We start from the raw sequence: 17,071 nt of genomic DNA on the forward strand, positions 1-17,071 counted from the left end.
GCCTGATTGTCTTTAGGGGACCAGATGGTGCCTTCTCCCTGCAGGAAGACAGACTGGAGAAACGTGGTTGTTAAAAGAGTGCCATCGGATTTGAACAACTTTGAGGAAGCCTGGTTCTCATTGGTTTCAGTCCTCTCCAGATGCTGTTTGAATCCAGACAGTTTCCCAGTTTTCTGTCGTTCCAGAGTTGTCTTCTGGAATAATTACTTCTTTTGTTTTGGTAGCAATATAGATTTAGTTTTTTGTGAATCATTAGGCATTTAAAATCATCTTTACCCTCTTTTATTTCTGGTCTCTTTCAGGTTGTTTGAAGGACGTTCATCAAGGAAACCAGAGAAGCTTAAAACGCTCTTCTGCTACTTTAGAAGAGTCACAGAGAAAAGTACATTCCTTTCATTCTTACTTTTAATTTTTATCACTAGTGGGAACAGTTCAGACAGGTCAAAAACATCCTGCTGAAAGTACACTTTCCTGCCCAAACCACATTAAAACTAGTAATGCAGTATTATAACCTAAATTTTATGCATATATTGTGTGTATACGTAAATGTGTACTGTAAATTAGACCAGCACAACATAAGGTAATGGATGTTCATGAATAAAAACAGTAAATTAGTACTTTCAAAAGAAAGTATATTGACTGGGAGATACATTTTGGGTATTCCTTATTTAAAGAAACATTGATTGGTATAATTAGTTTATTTGCAGAGAATAACCAATTCATTGCCTTCCTACCATCCCTCTCTTTTGTGCCTCCTTTATGCCCTTATAAGGTTCTTGTAAAACAGTGTTTGTACTTACAGTTCACATATCTTGTCTTCCTCTGTTGGACCTTGACCATCTTGTTTTCCCAGAGGCTAATCATAGCACTTGAGACAGCAGTGGTAAATGTCTAGCCAACACTGGTAGTGACCAGCTAATCATAGATTGGTGTTGCCACTCATCCTAGGAGCTGGAGTGACCTCAGACAAGTTTTTTTTAACATCTCTAAACGGCTGTTTCCTCATCTGTAAAATAAAAGAATAATGATAATTTACTTCATAGGGTAGTTAAGTATTAATGAGAAGTTACATGCTTAATAAATGTCAGCTATTATCATGGGTAGCCTTTCCTGCAAATAATTATAAGTTTGCTTTTGTTAAGTAGATCAGGTTAACTCCGTTCCAGTGAAATGAGTTCTTTTTAGTTCTGGTCTTCAGTTGTGTGATTGTCTTAAAGTATCACACACTGAATTATTAATGTCACTGAATACTATAATAATAATAATATTACTGAATTCTTTTAAGGTCATTTTTCTCATATCCTTCCCTTAGTAAGTTATCTCACATCATAGTGTACCTAGGAATTTTTTCCTTTTGAATGTATTGCTGTTGGGCATGGTTCAGATTTGGGGAAAAGAAATCGATGATCAGGATTTTGATATTTCAGGGACAAATTCATAAGCTTCTTTTGATAGTGGGCTATTTATTTCTTAGCTTATCATTTTTAGTTTTGTGCCCTGTACTGAATGAAATAGTAAGGAAAGAAAGTGAAGGTTCACTAGGGCTTATGAGACATAAAACTGAGTTAAAATTTATACTAATTTGTTAGAAAAATAAGTATATTTTTTGCTATTCTAAATCTAAACCATTACTATATCTTAATAATTTGAAGTTTATTTTTCTGTCCCTGAAGTCAAATCACGCATGTCTGCTCTAAAAGCCAACTTGCCTTTCCAAATTTTAGGATTTTAAGTGTTTTGAAGAGAAAAGCTAAAATTTTGTTTTTTCAGCTAGAAATTTATAAATCATCATAAGTATTGGGAATTAGGCTGAAAAAATAAATGATAATTAGATATTTTATTTTCTGACTTTTTCACTGTACCTGGTAATTTGGTTCTTTGTAGAAATATAGTATGATATGCTGTAGGTTTTTAGGATGTAAAGCTACAGACTTAAGAAGGAAATACTAGGTAGAATAAAAGAGTGGTTTGCAATTTAATAATTACTTTATGTATAAAGTTCTGGAGTTTATAAAGTTTATAACTTTATATATAAAGTTTCTACTGAATAGAAACTATAGAAACCTATTTAAAGTACCATATTTCATCAACTCTAGGACATGATCTATGACAAGAAGTTTCATTATGTTATATACCACTAAGAATGAAAAAACACTCAGGATGAGGAAGTTGTAGGAAATCTCTTACAAAGCTGGGACACCAGAGATCTGTACCTTTAGCCTAAGAATAAGTGAGAAATTAACTTTGCCATGGAGAAAGGTGACAACAAAGAAACTGCAGGTGTCAGCCTAGGTAGAAGGGCACCCCAAAAAAATCTTCCCTGAGAATATGAACCATGAGCTTCAGTCCCAGCTTCAGTCTGGGACCTGAAGTGTTATTACCAGGGTGATCCATAGAAGCCTACAACAGAAGGTTTAATTCAGACTGATCTCAAGTTGGTGGTGTTCCCAGAAGATGGCAGAAGCAGATGCTCATCTTCTCTGGAGAAATTCAGCTTTGATACAGACCAGTAGCAGTGGCTAGATAACTTTGACTGTGTGAGGTATAGTTGTAGTTTCAGAAACTTAATATATGAAAATATGCTTTTTAGAGTTGATAAAATACAATTCCATCAAGACCAACTTTTCAGGGTTGTCAGTCTATATAATTATAGTGAGGCTCTTGAGACTGAATGATTTTAGACAGCTTTCTGAATTATTTTCAATATAATTTTAGATAAAACTATCTTATAAATGGAGTATTTATAAAAAGTGATGACTCATATGTAGTATATACTGTGAGTTTATTAAGAGAAATATTTGATTAACCAAAATAACCTATTCTGGTATGAAGGATGCCTTTTTATGAAAGAAAGGTAATAGGCATGTTCTCAAGGGTTTTTTTTTTTTGGAGGGGGTCATTAATATATATCTAAAGAGTCATATTCTTCTGCCTTTTCTTTTGCTTTGCCAGAAATGTTCATTTTTTTAAATTCTCTTGGTCTCTCCTAATATATATGAGGGCCATTTAATGTTCTTATTTTTCTGCTAAATTACTGAATGATGATACAGACTTTAGTCTCCTATTAATAGAATCACTTCTCTAGTATTTGAATTATTTGACTTATGAATTTTAACTGTGCTATCCCTTTGTCTTAAAGGAAGTTAGACATCTAAAGAATATTTTGTAACTCATGTTAACAAAATTCTGTTTTCTACTGTAACTACCCCATATGATTTTTGAGTTGCTGCTGATTGTGAGTGAGAGCAAAGAAATGTGGAATCATCCAAAGGAATGAAATGATTGCCGGCCTTTCACTGGGACTCCACCACCATTATCGCTAATAGTTCCTGACATATCTCTCTCTGCTTAAGAGCATTCTTTTTTTAAACAGAAATGGCCTGGCCTTCTTAGTTTGTTCTTTGATTTGAATCACACAAATTACTTCTGGCCAGCTGATTTATTTGTTGCTTTTGCCACTAGTTTAAAAAAAAAAAAGTAAACCTAACAAAAAAGGGTCTTATCCTCTAAAATTTACTGCATTTTGATCCTCTCATATCTATTGCTCCTTGAAAACTCTGTCATCATTCTTCTGTAACCTCTTAGAATACAGTAAGTCTTCCTCTGGCTAAAACGCCTTATAAATAGAGCAACTGCATATCATCTAAGCCCTGAATTTAGCTGTGTCACCTCAAAGTACATGCCAACAATTTTCTTTTTTAATCTTAAACATATTTATTATAAAACACATAAATGTATAGACATTCACCAGTCCATAGGTTTAGGGTTAAGATTTTTTTTTTTAAAGGACGCTACAGATTAAAATTCAATTTGTCTTTGTTGTATAAACTATATCCAGTATGTGTCTGCCCCCTGCCCCCCGCAAGGTTTTTTTTTTTTTTTAAGTATATTCAGTTTGGAAAATTTAACCAAAAAGTACCAGCACTCAGATCCTACTGTTGTGCTGTTATCTGTGTAGTTTTGTGCGTTGCTGCTGCTAAGTCATTTCAGTCGTGTCCGACTCTGTGCGACCCCATAGATGGCAGCCCCCATCCCTGGGATTCTCCAGGCAAGAACACTGGAGTGGGTTGCCATTTCCTTCTCCAATGCATGAAAGTGAAAAGTGAAAGTGAAGCCTCTCAGTCGTGTCCGACCCTCAGCGACCCCATGGACTGCTGCCTGCCAGGCTCCTCCGTCCATGGGATTTTCCAGGCGAGAGTACTGGAGTGGGTTGCCATTGCCTTCTCCTTTGTGCCTTAGGGAGGGCTTACTATTTTGTAGAAAGAATTCCTACGGTAAGGATAATAATATTTTAAATTAACCTTCTATTGTATTCCAACACTAGGCTTAGTATTTCCTGTCTGGTTTTATAGCCTTTGTTAGACCCATTCTTTTACTAAATATATAATCTTTTCAAACTCATGACTTATTTTGGATGTGTTTCTCTTTTATTGCTTTTGTAGAACCCACTGGATTGGTGACATTTACAAGACAGAGTCTTGAAGATTTTCCAGAGTGGGAAAGGTAATAATAATGTAAATCTCTGTAATCTTAGAATTAGGACTCTTTCACCATGAGAGGATTCAATTTTATAGCCCCTGAAAAGATAGTCTTCCAGCCTCTTGATTGCCCTAGGACCAGGGAGTTTCTTCTTAAAATGATCGATTGACTGCTCTCATTGTTAGAAAGGTAATGCCTTTTGAGTCAGTCTGCAACCCTTTCATTTCTACTCTTTTGCCTTAGTTTTGTCTTCTGAAACAAAGTCCTATTTAGAATTTAGGAGTTTTCTGTGAGAAGACACTAATATTAAATACCAATATTTAATATTCCTCCTTACCCTTGGTTTTATGGTTAGTGTTTGTATTTTATGGCTTTTCTTTCTGGAGGACAAGATTAGTGCATTTTTAAAATTAAAGTGTAAATTGTAATTATTTAGAATTTGTCTGAGTGACAAGGAATTTTGGAGTTTGGCTGTCCACGTGTGTGTTTGTATGTTAGTTACTCAGTCATGTCTGACTCTTTGCTACTCCATGGACTGCAGCCTACCAGGCTCCTCTGTCCATGGAATTCTCCAGGCAAGAATACTGAAGTGGGTAACTATTCCCTTCTCCAGGGGGTCTTCCTGACCAAGGGAATGAACCCAAGTCTCCTGCATTGCAGGCAGATCCTTTACCATCCAAAGAACTTACCACTAGAGAATTGGCAATTTGGGGGAAGTTTCTAATTTCCTAGGGTTTTTTCCTTATTATTAACCTGCATATGCTAAGGATAGTAGTAACCAATATGAGTTTATTCAGATGTGTAAGTTTCTTAGTGCCCTGAAATAGTTCTAACCTGGAACAAATCCCCAGAGCACTTAAAGCAGAATGGGTCTACTTTTTCAGTGCATGTGAGGACATGATTCGACGTACTAAAGGCATATTTTGGATGTGCATTCATGTTAACCAGTGCCTCTTCATTTTCACTTTCTAATGATTTTTATTGTAGTTTGTAATTGTTTTGTTTGGAATTAACGATGAAAGGGAATTAGTTATTGTTCAAGGAATTAAGTTGAGAATGCATATATGCTTAGATGACTTTCCTGTGTTTTCATCCATCAAAGATGTTTATTTGTGAGTTGAAAGAAAAACAAACTTACTTTAGGAGGCTGACTGCATGGCTGAGATGATATTATTATAGCAGAGGGAAGTGGATAAAAGATCAAGCAACCAAAAGAAAGACAAAAACAAGAACAAAATTGAGTCAGAAAGGAAGAGCCATGTACAGCATTTTGGAATCATAGCATATTAGAGATGAAAGGGACCCAGGAAGTCATCTGATCCAGCTGCCTACTAAAAACAATCAACTCTGTAATACCTATAACAGACAGAGACTAGACAGCCCTGGTGATGGGAAATCTACTGTTGGACCGCACTCTTCCCATTGTGGGCTGCTTGTGTTATTATCTGATACTTTCATTCATTGAAAAAGTCTGTCTTCCAGAAATCTCCCTACCATGCCAAATCCCATTCCTGGTTCTTCTTTTGGAGCTACAGTAAATCTAATTTTCTTTAACATTTGACCCTCCTTCATGTATCTTAATGTTTTCTTGATCCACCCCCCACCTCTAACAATGCACATAAGTACATGTTAAACTACTCATTCACATGTAAAATGGATTGTAAACCCTTTAAACTCTGCTCTTAATATACCCTAAGCAATTGGTCCTTCTTAAAATATGGTGCCTAGAACTAAAAGTAACAATCTGCTGTGTTAACTGTCCAGAGTAGCGTACAGAAGGTTGCTTTTCTCAGCTCTTTTATTAGTCTCTAATAGGATACATGTTTTATTCATGTTGCTTTGGTGTAGATTTTATAGATCTTTCAGAGGAATTGTTTTTAATTTAACTCAGAATCTCTCCCCTGCATCTGGCATTCATTTGGCACTAATGTGAAAGGGCACCTATTTGTATACCATCTAGGAGAGAAGGGATAGGTCAAAATGCAGATTGGTGAGGTTGCTGTGTCCATAAGATAATTCTGCCCCTTAAGTAAGACCAAGATATTCCCCTTAACCTAGATAGGCAGAATTTAACTTGATACTTTTCAAACTTTTTTTTTTTCATTTCATTGATCTTTTGTTTTAGTTGCTTCATAAATGAGTTGAATATAATTAAAATCCATCTCTGAGATTCCACAGAACCAGAAACATGCGTTCACTTTAAGAGAGAGGATGAAGAGATAGGACTGTTAGTTTCCCCAAGAGTGCAGGGCTAACTGGGTGCCAGGAAGCTAGAGGCTTTTCTGAGTTCCAAATTTCTGGCATTATAGTTAACCCTGTGATTATCAGTAAATATCTTAGTAAGCTTAATTAATCACAGAGAACCAGAATAATATTTGATTCCTGAGGCAGTGGTATGCAGAATTTGCTGGGGCCAAAAGGGGAAACCTATTAGAAAGTTGAAGGATGCTTATTAAAAAAAAACTAGTTTCTAGCAATTTCGTAGTTTTATTGAGAAGTGACAACTACAGTCACAGAGACTAGGTGACAATAGATGAGATATCTGGATCATGCTTCTTTATCTTTTCCATAGTATCCTCACAGATGATCTCCCTTGGAATAAAATAGCTAGGGAAGTAGGATTTCCCCCCCTTCCAAAAGGAAACTAAAAAGAATCAAACTTATGATACTAACTTTCTCCAAGAGATTTGGGAATTAATTTTTCTAAAAGTATAGTTTACCTTAGGCTTTCTGGATTCAGATCTTTGTTGCTTCATTTAATAGTATTCAGTTCAGTTCAGTCGCTCAGTCGTGTCCGACTCTTTGTGACCCCATGAATTGCAGCACGCCAGGCCTCCCTGTCCATCACCAACTCTCGGAGTTTACCCAAACCCATGTCCATCGAGTTAGTGATGCCATCCAACCATCTCATCCTCTGTCTGTCATCCCCTTCTCCTCCTGCCCCCAATCCCACCCAGCATTAGGGTCTTTTCCAATGAGTCAACTCTTCGCATGAGGTGGCCAAAGTATTGGAGTTTCAGCTTCAACATCAGTCCTTCCAATGAACACCCAGGACTGATCTCCTTTAGGATGGACTGGTTGGATCTCCTTACAGTCCAAGGGACTCTCAAGAGTCTTCTCCAACACCACAGTTCAAAAGCATCAATTCTTCGGTGCTCAGCTTTCTTCATTGTCCAACTCTCACATCCATACGTGACCACTGGAAAAACCATAGCCTTGACTAGACAGACCTTTGTTGGCAAAGTAATGTCTCTGCTTTTAAATATGCTATCTAGGTTGGTCATAACCTTCCTTCCAGGCAGTAAGCGTCTTATAATTTCATGGCTGCAATCACCATCAGCAGTGATTTTGGAGCCCCCAAAAATAAAGTCTGACACTGTTTCCACTGTTTCCCCATCTATTTCCTATGAAGTGATGGGACCAGATGCCATGATCTTAGTTTTCTGAACGTTGAGCTTTAAGCCAACTTTTTCACTCTCTTCTTTCACTTTCATCAAGAGGCTCTTTAGTTCTTCTTCACTTTCTGCCATAAGGGTGGTGTCATCTGCATATCTGAGGTTATTGATATTTCTCCCGGCAATCTTGATTCCAGCTCGGGCTTCTTCCAGTCTGGCATTTCTCATGATGTACTCTGCATATAAGTTAAATAAGCAGGGTGACAATATACAGCCTTGACGTACTCCTTTTCCTATTTGGAACCAGTCTGTTGTTCCATGTCCAGTTCTAACTGTTGCTTCCTGACCTGCATACAGGTTTCTCAAGAGACAGGTCAGATGGTCTGGTATTCCCATCTCTTTCAGAATTTTCCACAGTTTATTGTGATCCACACAGTCAAAGGCTTTGGCATAGTCAATAAAGCAGAAATAGATGTTTTTCTGGAACTCTCTTGCTTTTTCAGTGATCCAGCGGATGTTGGCAATTTGATCTGTGGTTCCTCTGCCTTTTCTAAAACCAGCTTGAACATCTGGAAGTTCACAGTTCACGTATTGCTGCTCGGAGAATTTTGAGCATTACTTTACTAGTGTGTGAGATGAGTGCAATTGTGTGGTAGTTTGAGCATTCTTTGGCATTGCCTTTCTTTGGGATTGGAATGAAAACTGACCTTTTCCAGTCCTGTGGCCACTGCTGAGTTTTCCAGATTTGCTGGCATATCGAGTGAAGCACTTTCACAACATCACTTTCAGGATTTGAAATAGCTCAACTGGAATTCCATCACCTCCACTAGCTTTGTTTGTAGTGATGCTTTCTAAGGCCCACTTGACTTCACATTCCAGGAGGTCTGGCTCCAGGTGAGTGATCATACCATCGTGACTATCTGGTTTGTGAAGATCTTTTTTGTACAGTTCTTCTGTGTATTCTTGCCACCTCTTCTTAATATCTTCTGCTTCTGTTAGGTCCATACCATTTCTGTCCTTTATCAAGCCCATCATTGCATGAAATGTTCCCTTGGTATCTCTAATTTTCTTGAAGAGACCTCTAGTCTTTCCCAATCTGTTGTTTTCCTCTAGTTCTTTGCATTGATCCCTGAGGAAGGCTTTCTTATCTCTCCTTGATATTCTTTGCAGCTCTGTATTCAGATGGGAATATCTTTCCTTTTCTCCTTTGCTTTTCACTTCTCTTCTTTTCACAGCTATATGTAAGGCCTCCTCAGACAGCCATTTTGCTTTTTTGCATTTCTTTTCCATGGGGATGGTCTTGATCCCTGTCTCCTGTACAATGTCACGAACCTCTGTCCGTAGTTCATCAGGCACTCTGTCTATCAGATCTAGTCCCTTGAATCTATTTGTCACTTCCACTGTAGAATCATAAGGGATTTGATTTAGGTCATACCTGAATGGTCTAGTGGTTTTCCCTACTTTCTTCAATTTAAGTCTGAATTTGGCAATAAGGAGTTCATGATCTGAGCCACAGTCTGCTCCTGGTCTTGTTTTTGCTGACTGTATAGAGCTTCTCCATCTTTGGCTGCAAAGAATATAATCAGTCTGATTTCGATGTTGACCATCTGGTGATGTCCATGTGTAGAGTCTTATTAGGTTACTTAAATGCTTATTGTACTTTGTTTCCTCATCTGTAAAAGGGAGATAGTAATAGGGATGTTGTGAAGATTAAATGAGTACAAACGAAGCTTTTAGAACTACACTGAATAACCTGGATTAGAGCCTTACTAGGAATATATTTGGACTCATTGATACCAGGATGAAAGCAAATCCCAATAAATAAATAGGGCTTCCCAGCTGAATTGTTTTATTGTTTTGTTGTGTGTATGTGTTTTTTTTTTAATGTAATTGTTCTAAAAATATGCAAGTCCCCTCCAGAAAGTTTATGCCATGCTATGTAAGTTAGGGGTTTATATCTGTTACATTCTGTTGCATTCTATTATGGTTTATTTATTTTTATTCAGTGAATAATCAGGAGGAAAAAATCTAAGAAAAAATGTAGTCATCAACTGCTATTAATGAAAAGGAATTTTTAATATTAGTTTTATGTGACACAGGAACCTTTATGAAGAAATGAAGACCCAAAGAAACAGATCTTTGTACTTTTATGCTAGGTTTGGTGAAGAATAGACAGTCATGCAGGAATATGATGTGTAAAAGAGCGTGGGGTGATTATAGTAAACTGCAAGAAACAACAAGTTCTGGTTGTTAGAATTCTTCTTGGCATTTCTTTGTCTGCAGAGATAAGAATGCTCCTTTCTTCCAGGCGTAGGTAGCGTCCCTCACGTGAGAGTTTCATGGCTTGTTTCAGGCAAGAAGGATGAGGGGGGAGGAAGTCAGAATCACCTTTTTGCGTCTGCCATTTTCTCAGACTTCTTCAGCTTAAAATATTCAATATGCCAGGGTGCCAAATTTGGGGATAGTTTATCTGAACCCCATATTCACCTTAGTGACCATGGTTTATGAAAAGGAAAGAAAATAATTGTGACTTACAGGTACTACACTTACCTATCAATTTCTTTAATATAAAAATACCATAGATCAGGATTTCTGTAGGATTTCTGTAGCATGTCATTAAGACACCCCCCTACATATACACACACAATTTCCAAACTAGTGAAAATAGAGCCCCTCTGAACATCGTATATATTTTTTTTGGTCAATTTTTTCTATATTTTTCCTTAGGTTGCCAACTCTAGCATAATAATAACATTTCTTAGATCTTAATTTTTAAAAACATTTTGAGAAATTTTTCAACTTTTAAGAGGAGAAACTTAAACTGGTACAGCCACTGTAGAAAACAGTATGGTGGTTTCTCAAAAAACTGAAAATAGAACTACTATATGACCCAGTAATTCCACTCCTGGGTATATATCCAAAAGAAGCCAAAAGCTTATTTGAGAAGATACATGCACCCTAATGTTCATAGCATATTTACAGTTGCCAAGATATGGAAACAACCTGAGTGTCCATCAAGAAATGAATGAATAAAGAAGTTGTCTCACACAGACACACACACACACACACACACACACACACAATGGAATACTACTCAGGCATAAAAAAGAACAAAATTTTGCCATTTGAAGCAGCATGGATGGACTTGGAGGGCATTATGCTAATAAGTGAAATAAGTCAGAGGAAGACAAATACTGTATCATATCACTTATATGTGAAATCTAAAAAATACAGTAAACTCCTGGATATAACGAAAAAGAAGCTGACTCACAGATGCAGAGAATAAACTAGTGGTTACCAGTGATGGCAGGGATAGGGTGGGGAGTTGAAGATACAAACTGTTGGGTGTTAGATAGGCTCAAGGATGTTACAACGTGGGGAATATAGTCAATATTTTGTAATAACTGTAAATAGTAACCTTTAAAAATTGTATAAAAATATTTTTTAAAAAATAAAAGGGGAGAAACTGGTATTTTGTAGGGGCAAACCAGTTTTCACAACAGTATATGATCCCATTTTAATTTAGATATGTATATTTATATATTTGAATAAGAAAAATTGGGGGAGACTATCCCAGGAATGTGAAGAGTAAGCATCTATTTCTGACTTTTGAGATTTGGAATAGTTTCAGTTTTGTTTTCTAGTTAATCTTTACTATCAGACTTTTCTATAGTGAAATACTTACCATTAAAAAAATAAATGAGGAAATATGTTTTTAAATCATAGATGTGAAAAACTCCTGACTCGATTGCATGTCACTTACGAAGGTACCATAGAAGGAAATGGTCAAGGCATGCTACAGGTAGGTGAATCACAGTGGTGGGGGGTGCGGGAGGAGACTGTCTTGTCAAGCTTCTGACAGCGAAGGAAATTTGAAAAGCTGTGTATTTTCTCCTAAGTTGATTTAATGCAAACAAGCATAATAGCAGAATGGAGAAAAACACCAAACAGATCATCTTGACAGCCTTGGTAATACTGTTATCTGCCGATGTACGTTCTCTGTATCTTACATGTGCCTCTTTAAAAAGCCTTTGACAGAAAATCCCAAGATCTGGACAACATCAGCCCTCTTGGTTCAGACACAGATTGTAAATTGACAGTGGAGGAAGTTCCCAGGGCATAGTCTTGACAAGCTGTCACCAGGCAATTTTGTTCTTTTTCTTTAAAGGCTCTTGCTCTGCCCTAAATAATGACCAGCTTGAGATGTTTTTTTGCCACCAACCTTGTTTGGGTCTAGGAGGCAGACATCTAAAACTGATTGATAAGAAAGTCCTCTCTCCCATATGTAATAGTTTTAGGTATGTGAGCCAAATACACTTGCTATCTCACTTGCTCACTCTTGATGTCCTGTTTTAAAGCAGGTAATTTTGTCCATCTCTCAATTTTTGTTACTCTATGTTACTGCCATTACTAAAAAATATATTTTTGGAAAAAGGAGTTAACAAATAAAACATTTTGTGTATCTAGCTTTAAATTGTAACACATAACACGAACATGTGCTTTCCTTTTGCTTTATAGTGATCTTTAAAAAGAAAAAAATCACTAATCAAAGATGAAATGTTAGTGCTTTGTGTTCTATCTTATTTATGAGAGCATTGTAATCCTGATTTTCTTTGAAAGAAGCTTGTACAGCATCTCATTTATACTGAGAACAGCTGATTTTTCTTCAGAGCCTTATGTTTATATAGGGTTAGAAGTTAAATAACACAGTTATTAATAATGGACAGTTTGTTTGAATGTGGACTATTTTTTAAAATATTTATTATAAAATGACCCGACTGATTTGCATTTGGCTAGTTATTTCATGCATATGCTTTAGGTAGGTGCTTAAATTCTTTTTAGAATGACCTTTTATTTAGACATATTTGTATTTAAAATTTTCAAAGAAGCAAGCTGTATTTTGTTTTAAATCATCTTCGTCCAGTCATTAAGATTATAGACTAAAATACTTAGGATAACTGAATTAATTTTTGTCCTGTACTTAAGTTTTTCTAAAATTTGTATTTAATAAGTCCCTTTTCTTCCATATAATAAAGCAATAATTTTGAAATAGGACTAAAATTTGTTTTGAATGACTATCGCTTTTTCCCTCACATTTCCATCTTGACAAGGTTCTTACCTACATTAACATCTTGGATTAACTGAGGGAGGCTTAATACACATGAAATAAACAAAGCTACTGCTCGTTAGCACCACAGGAATGCTGACCTTTCATTACAGTACAATTCTGCAAGGAATTATTCAACAACATTCAAGGTTGAGATTCTCCCCACTTCCCTGGAATGTATTATAGATGAAATGTGAGACCTTGGTGATTAAAAGAGTACCATAAAAGTTTCTATTTATTTTTCTTCCTACCCATGCTGTGTATCCCCAGGAGATCAGGGAATATTGTATTGCAGTGCTCCAAAGCTCCTGGTGTAGCATATAAATTACATTATGCTGAATGGCAACAGCAACAAAACCTCTCTAAGGAGTGTTATCATTTCTCTCTTTTCATCAAGTTATAATTCAGAAACTAAGTAAGCTGAACAAGTAGCTTTAAAGTAAAGTGAGTTGGAAAAAGGCTAAAAATAAAGAAGCACTCATATGCTTGTTTTCATGTACTGGAACAGTTTTATCACCTGTAATAGAGAGCCGTTTATTAAGAACTTTTTTAAGTAGTAGAAACTTTGATTTTCTAAAAGACTCCTGCTTTCAGAGGCATACTGAGTTTAGTGTATTTGTTTCTGTGCATCCCTTTTAAGTAATAAATGTTGGCCTTTTATTCAAAGAATGAACAATAGCATGCACATTAACTGTATTTCATTTATCATTTTCAAGTACAGTATAGATCAAATAGAGCTTATCTTTTAAATTTAGTTATGTATCTTGTTCCAGTAACAATTAAGTTTAGCTGATCTCAGACCTGCTTTGTTTCTCATTTCTATTCTGGGTACCATGATACTTAGCCAGTCTCTCAGTTTTCAAGAGCTGTCCATTTTATTTCTTTGCTGGGTCTCATTTCCCTCGCACTGACCTGTTCGAGGCCCTAGGAGTGCTTGTCTAAACTATTCAGTATTTACCTAACCAGTCTTTCTGCTTTTACTTTTCCAGTTCATTCCTTAAACTCTAGTCTAAATTGTTTTCCTAAAACACAGATACAGTTGTTATTTTTCTTAGAATCTTTCCCAGAATCTTCAGAATTAAGTATAAATTTTTTGGCCCCCAGACCAGCTCATTACCAACTTTAACTCTCCACATACTGTACTTTGCAGATAGGCATGAAGAATCTGCTTACCACTCTCTTCATACAGCTTTTTGCATGTGGTTTTTCCCATGTCCTTGTGCAGCAATTCCTTCAGCCTAAATGTCAGCAAATTCTCAATGGAGTGCTGCATCCTTTTGTAACGCTCCCCTGTTCTCCCCGTGCTCCACTTCTAGTTAATTGTATTATTTTGGAAGTACCAAAACATCCTAATAGGTTCTTTGATAATCATCTTATCATTCTAACTATGTGCCTGACTCCCATCTAGACTATAAATGCTATGAAATCAGGAACCACGTCTTATTCATCTTTGTATTCCATAGTTCTCAGCATGTTTCATTAATATTTGAATTGAACAATTTAAGCAATGAGTCACCCAATGTATAAAGACCTTATGTGTAGTAGGTAACTATTTCTAATCAGTAGACTAGTTTAATGAAAATTATTTTTCTATATCAGTTAAAGTTTTAGTGTTGATTTATTATGCCAGAATATAAACCCAAATATATATGATTCACTGTGGTGACTTATTTCAAAAACTTGTCCAGTCATATTTTTCAGTATTTGCTAAGTTGTTCTGTAATGAAAGAAGACTACTTTATCTTCTCCTGATTTCTCTCTTTTCACATATATTTCTGTGAGTCAGAAGATTCATATCCTTGGGAATTTCCTGGTGGTCCTGTGGCTTTCACACTCCCAATGCAGGAGACCTGGGTTTGATCCCAGGTCAGGGAGCTGAATCCCACATGCTGCAGCTAAGACCCAGTGCCGCAAAATAATTAAATAATAAATATTTAAAAATTCATATTCTTGTTTCACTTTTGTAAAATAGGCCTCACAGTACCATTTCATATAATTGCTTTAAAGAATACAAGTTTTAAGAAATCTTATAATATACAATAGTCTGAAAGTATATGTGAAATCATAGGAAATGTATGTATTAGTCTTTGCACCCTGTTTTTGTCACTGTCCTCCTAAAACCTTGTTATCTCCTGAGTGGGGAGAGCACTGGGAATACCTTTTGTTCTAATATTTGGTCTCTGACCCCAGTTCCTAACTAAGAGTGCCTGAATCCCTTGAAATTTCCCAGTGTGTCTTTTGTTCTAATAACACAACTCTTGGTGGGCTCCTGGGTACCTTCAGCATGGGGACTGGGCACCAGAAAGACTAAGCCATGATTATAAGTTTGGGACTTTCTGCCCCACCTCCCATCCTCTGGGAAAGAGAGAGGAACTGGAGACTCAGTTAATGATCGGTCATGTGAATGTGTTGAAGCTTCCATAAAAATTTCTGAAGTACAGGATTTGGAGAGCTTTGGGGTTGGTGAATGTGTGGAGGTACTGGGAGATGACTTGCCTGGAAAGGGTGTGGAATCTCCCTTCCCATGTACCTTGCCCTGGTATCTACATCCGGCTGTTAATCTGTGTGTGTGCTTAGTCGCTCAGTCGTGTCTGACTCTTTGCGACTCATGGACTGTAGCCCACCAGATTCCTCTGTCCATGGGGATTCTCCAGGCAAGAATACTGGAGTGGGTTGCCATGCCCTCCTCCAGGGGATGTTCCCAACCAATCAAACCCTGGTCTCCCACATTGCAGGCAGATTCTTTACCATCTGAGCTACCATGGAAGCCCTGTTCATCTGTATCCTTTACTATATCCTTTTCAATAAATCAGTAAGTGGAAGTGTTAACCCTGAATTCTGTGAGCTATTCTAGCAAATTATTAAACCTTGGAAGGGAGTAATGGGAACTCTAATTTATAGCTGGTCAACTAGAAGTACCAGTGTCAGTCTGGGGCTTGAAATTGGCATATGAACTGAGGCAGTCTTGTAGGACTGAATTCTTAGCCTGTGGGATTATTCACTGACTCCTGGTAGAGAATGTCAGAACTGAATTGGATTGTAGGACATCCAGCTGGTTGTTGCAGAATTGCGGAAAATCCGCGCATCTAGTGTCAGAAGTGTCGTGAGTGTGGTAGTAGTGTGAGAGTAAAGAAGAGACCCAGGAGTGAGTTCTTCCTATACAGTATAGAAGTCTCTGTTACATTACTTACTAAACTCTGGGTTTTTAGTTGTATATGACTATGTATGTACACAAGTTTGGTGTGTGTGTGTGTGTGTAATCTCAGTTCAGTTCAGTTCAGTTGCTCAGTCGTGTCTAACTCTTTGCGACCCCATGGACTGCAGCATGCCAGGCTTCCCTGTCCATCACCAACTCCCAGAGTTTACTCAAACTCATGCCCATTGCGTTGGTGATGCCATCCAACCATTTCATCCTCTGCCATCTGCTTCTCCTCCCCGCCTTCAATCTTTCCCAACATCAGGGTCTTTCCAATGAGTCAGTTCTTTGCATCAGGTGGCAAAAGTACTGGAATTTCAGCTTCAGCATCAGTCCTTCCAATGAATATTCAGGACTGATTTCCTTTAAGATTGACTGGTTGGATCTCCTTGCTGTCCAGGGGACTCTCAAGAGTCTTCTCCAACACCACAGTTCAAAAGCATTGATTCTTCGGTGCTCAGCTTTCTTTATAGTCCAACTCTCTCATCCATACGTGACCACTGGAAAAACCATAGCTTTGACTAGACGGACCTTTGTTGGTAAAGTAATGTCTGTGCTTTTTAATATGCTGTCTAGGTTTGTCATAGCTTTTCTTCCAAGGAGTAAGTGTCTTTTTAATTTCATGGCTGCAGTCACCATCTGCAGTGATTTTGGAGCCCAAGAAAATAAAGTCTGTCACTGTTTCCATTGTTTCCCCATCTATTTGCCATGAAGTGATGGGACCAGATGCCATGATCTTAGTTTTCTGATTGTTGAGTTTTAAACCAACATTTTCACTCTCCTCTTTCACTTTCATCAAGAGGCTCTTTAGTTCTTCTTCGCTTTCTGCCATAAGGGTGGTGTCATATGCATACCTGAGGTTATTGATATTTCTCCCGGGAATCATGATTCCAG

At 37.2% G+C, this 17,071-nt stretch overlaps 1 protein-coding gene across 5 annotated transcripts in view; it reads left to right on the forward strand.

The window, feature by feature from the left end:
- The window catches only part of PARG (poly(ADP-ribose) glycohydrolase), a 123,400-nt gene that overhangs the window by 67,284 nt on the left and 39,045 nt on the right, over positions 1-17,071 (forward strand). For all 5 annotated transcript variants that reach the window (XR_014074267.1, XM_081561240.1, XM_081561256.1 and 2 more), the window contains 3 exons: positions 303-382; positions 4,443-4,503; positions 11,601-11,676. Coding sequence is in view for 4 of the 5 variants with exons in the window: in XM_081561240.1 (XP_081417366.1) it covers positions 303-382; positions 4,443-4,503; positions 11,601-11,676 (217 nt within the window). In the remaining variant the exon portion in view is untranslated. The remainder of the gene's footprint in view (positions 1-302; positions 383-4,442; positions 4,504-11,600; positions 11,677-17,071) is intronic.

Source organism: Giraffa tippelskirchi, chromosome 2 (assembly GCF_054371585.1).
Source record: "Giraffa tippelskirchi isolate mGirTip1 chromosome 2, T2T-mGirTip1v1.2.pri, whole genome shotgun sequence".
Lineage (NCBI taxonomy): Eukaryota > Metazoa > Chordata > Mammalia > Artiodactyla > Giraffidae > Giraffa > Giraffa tippelskirchi.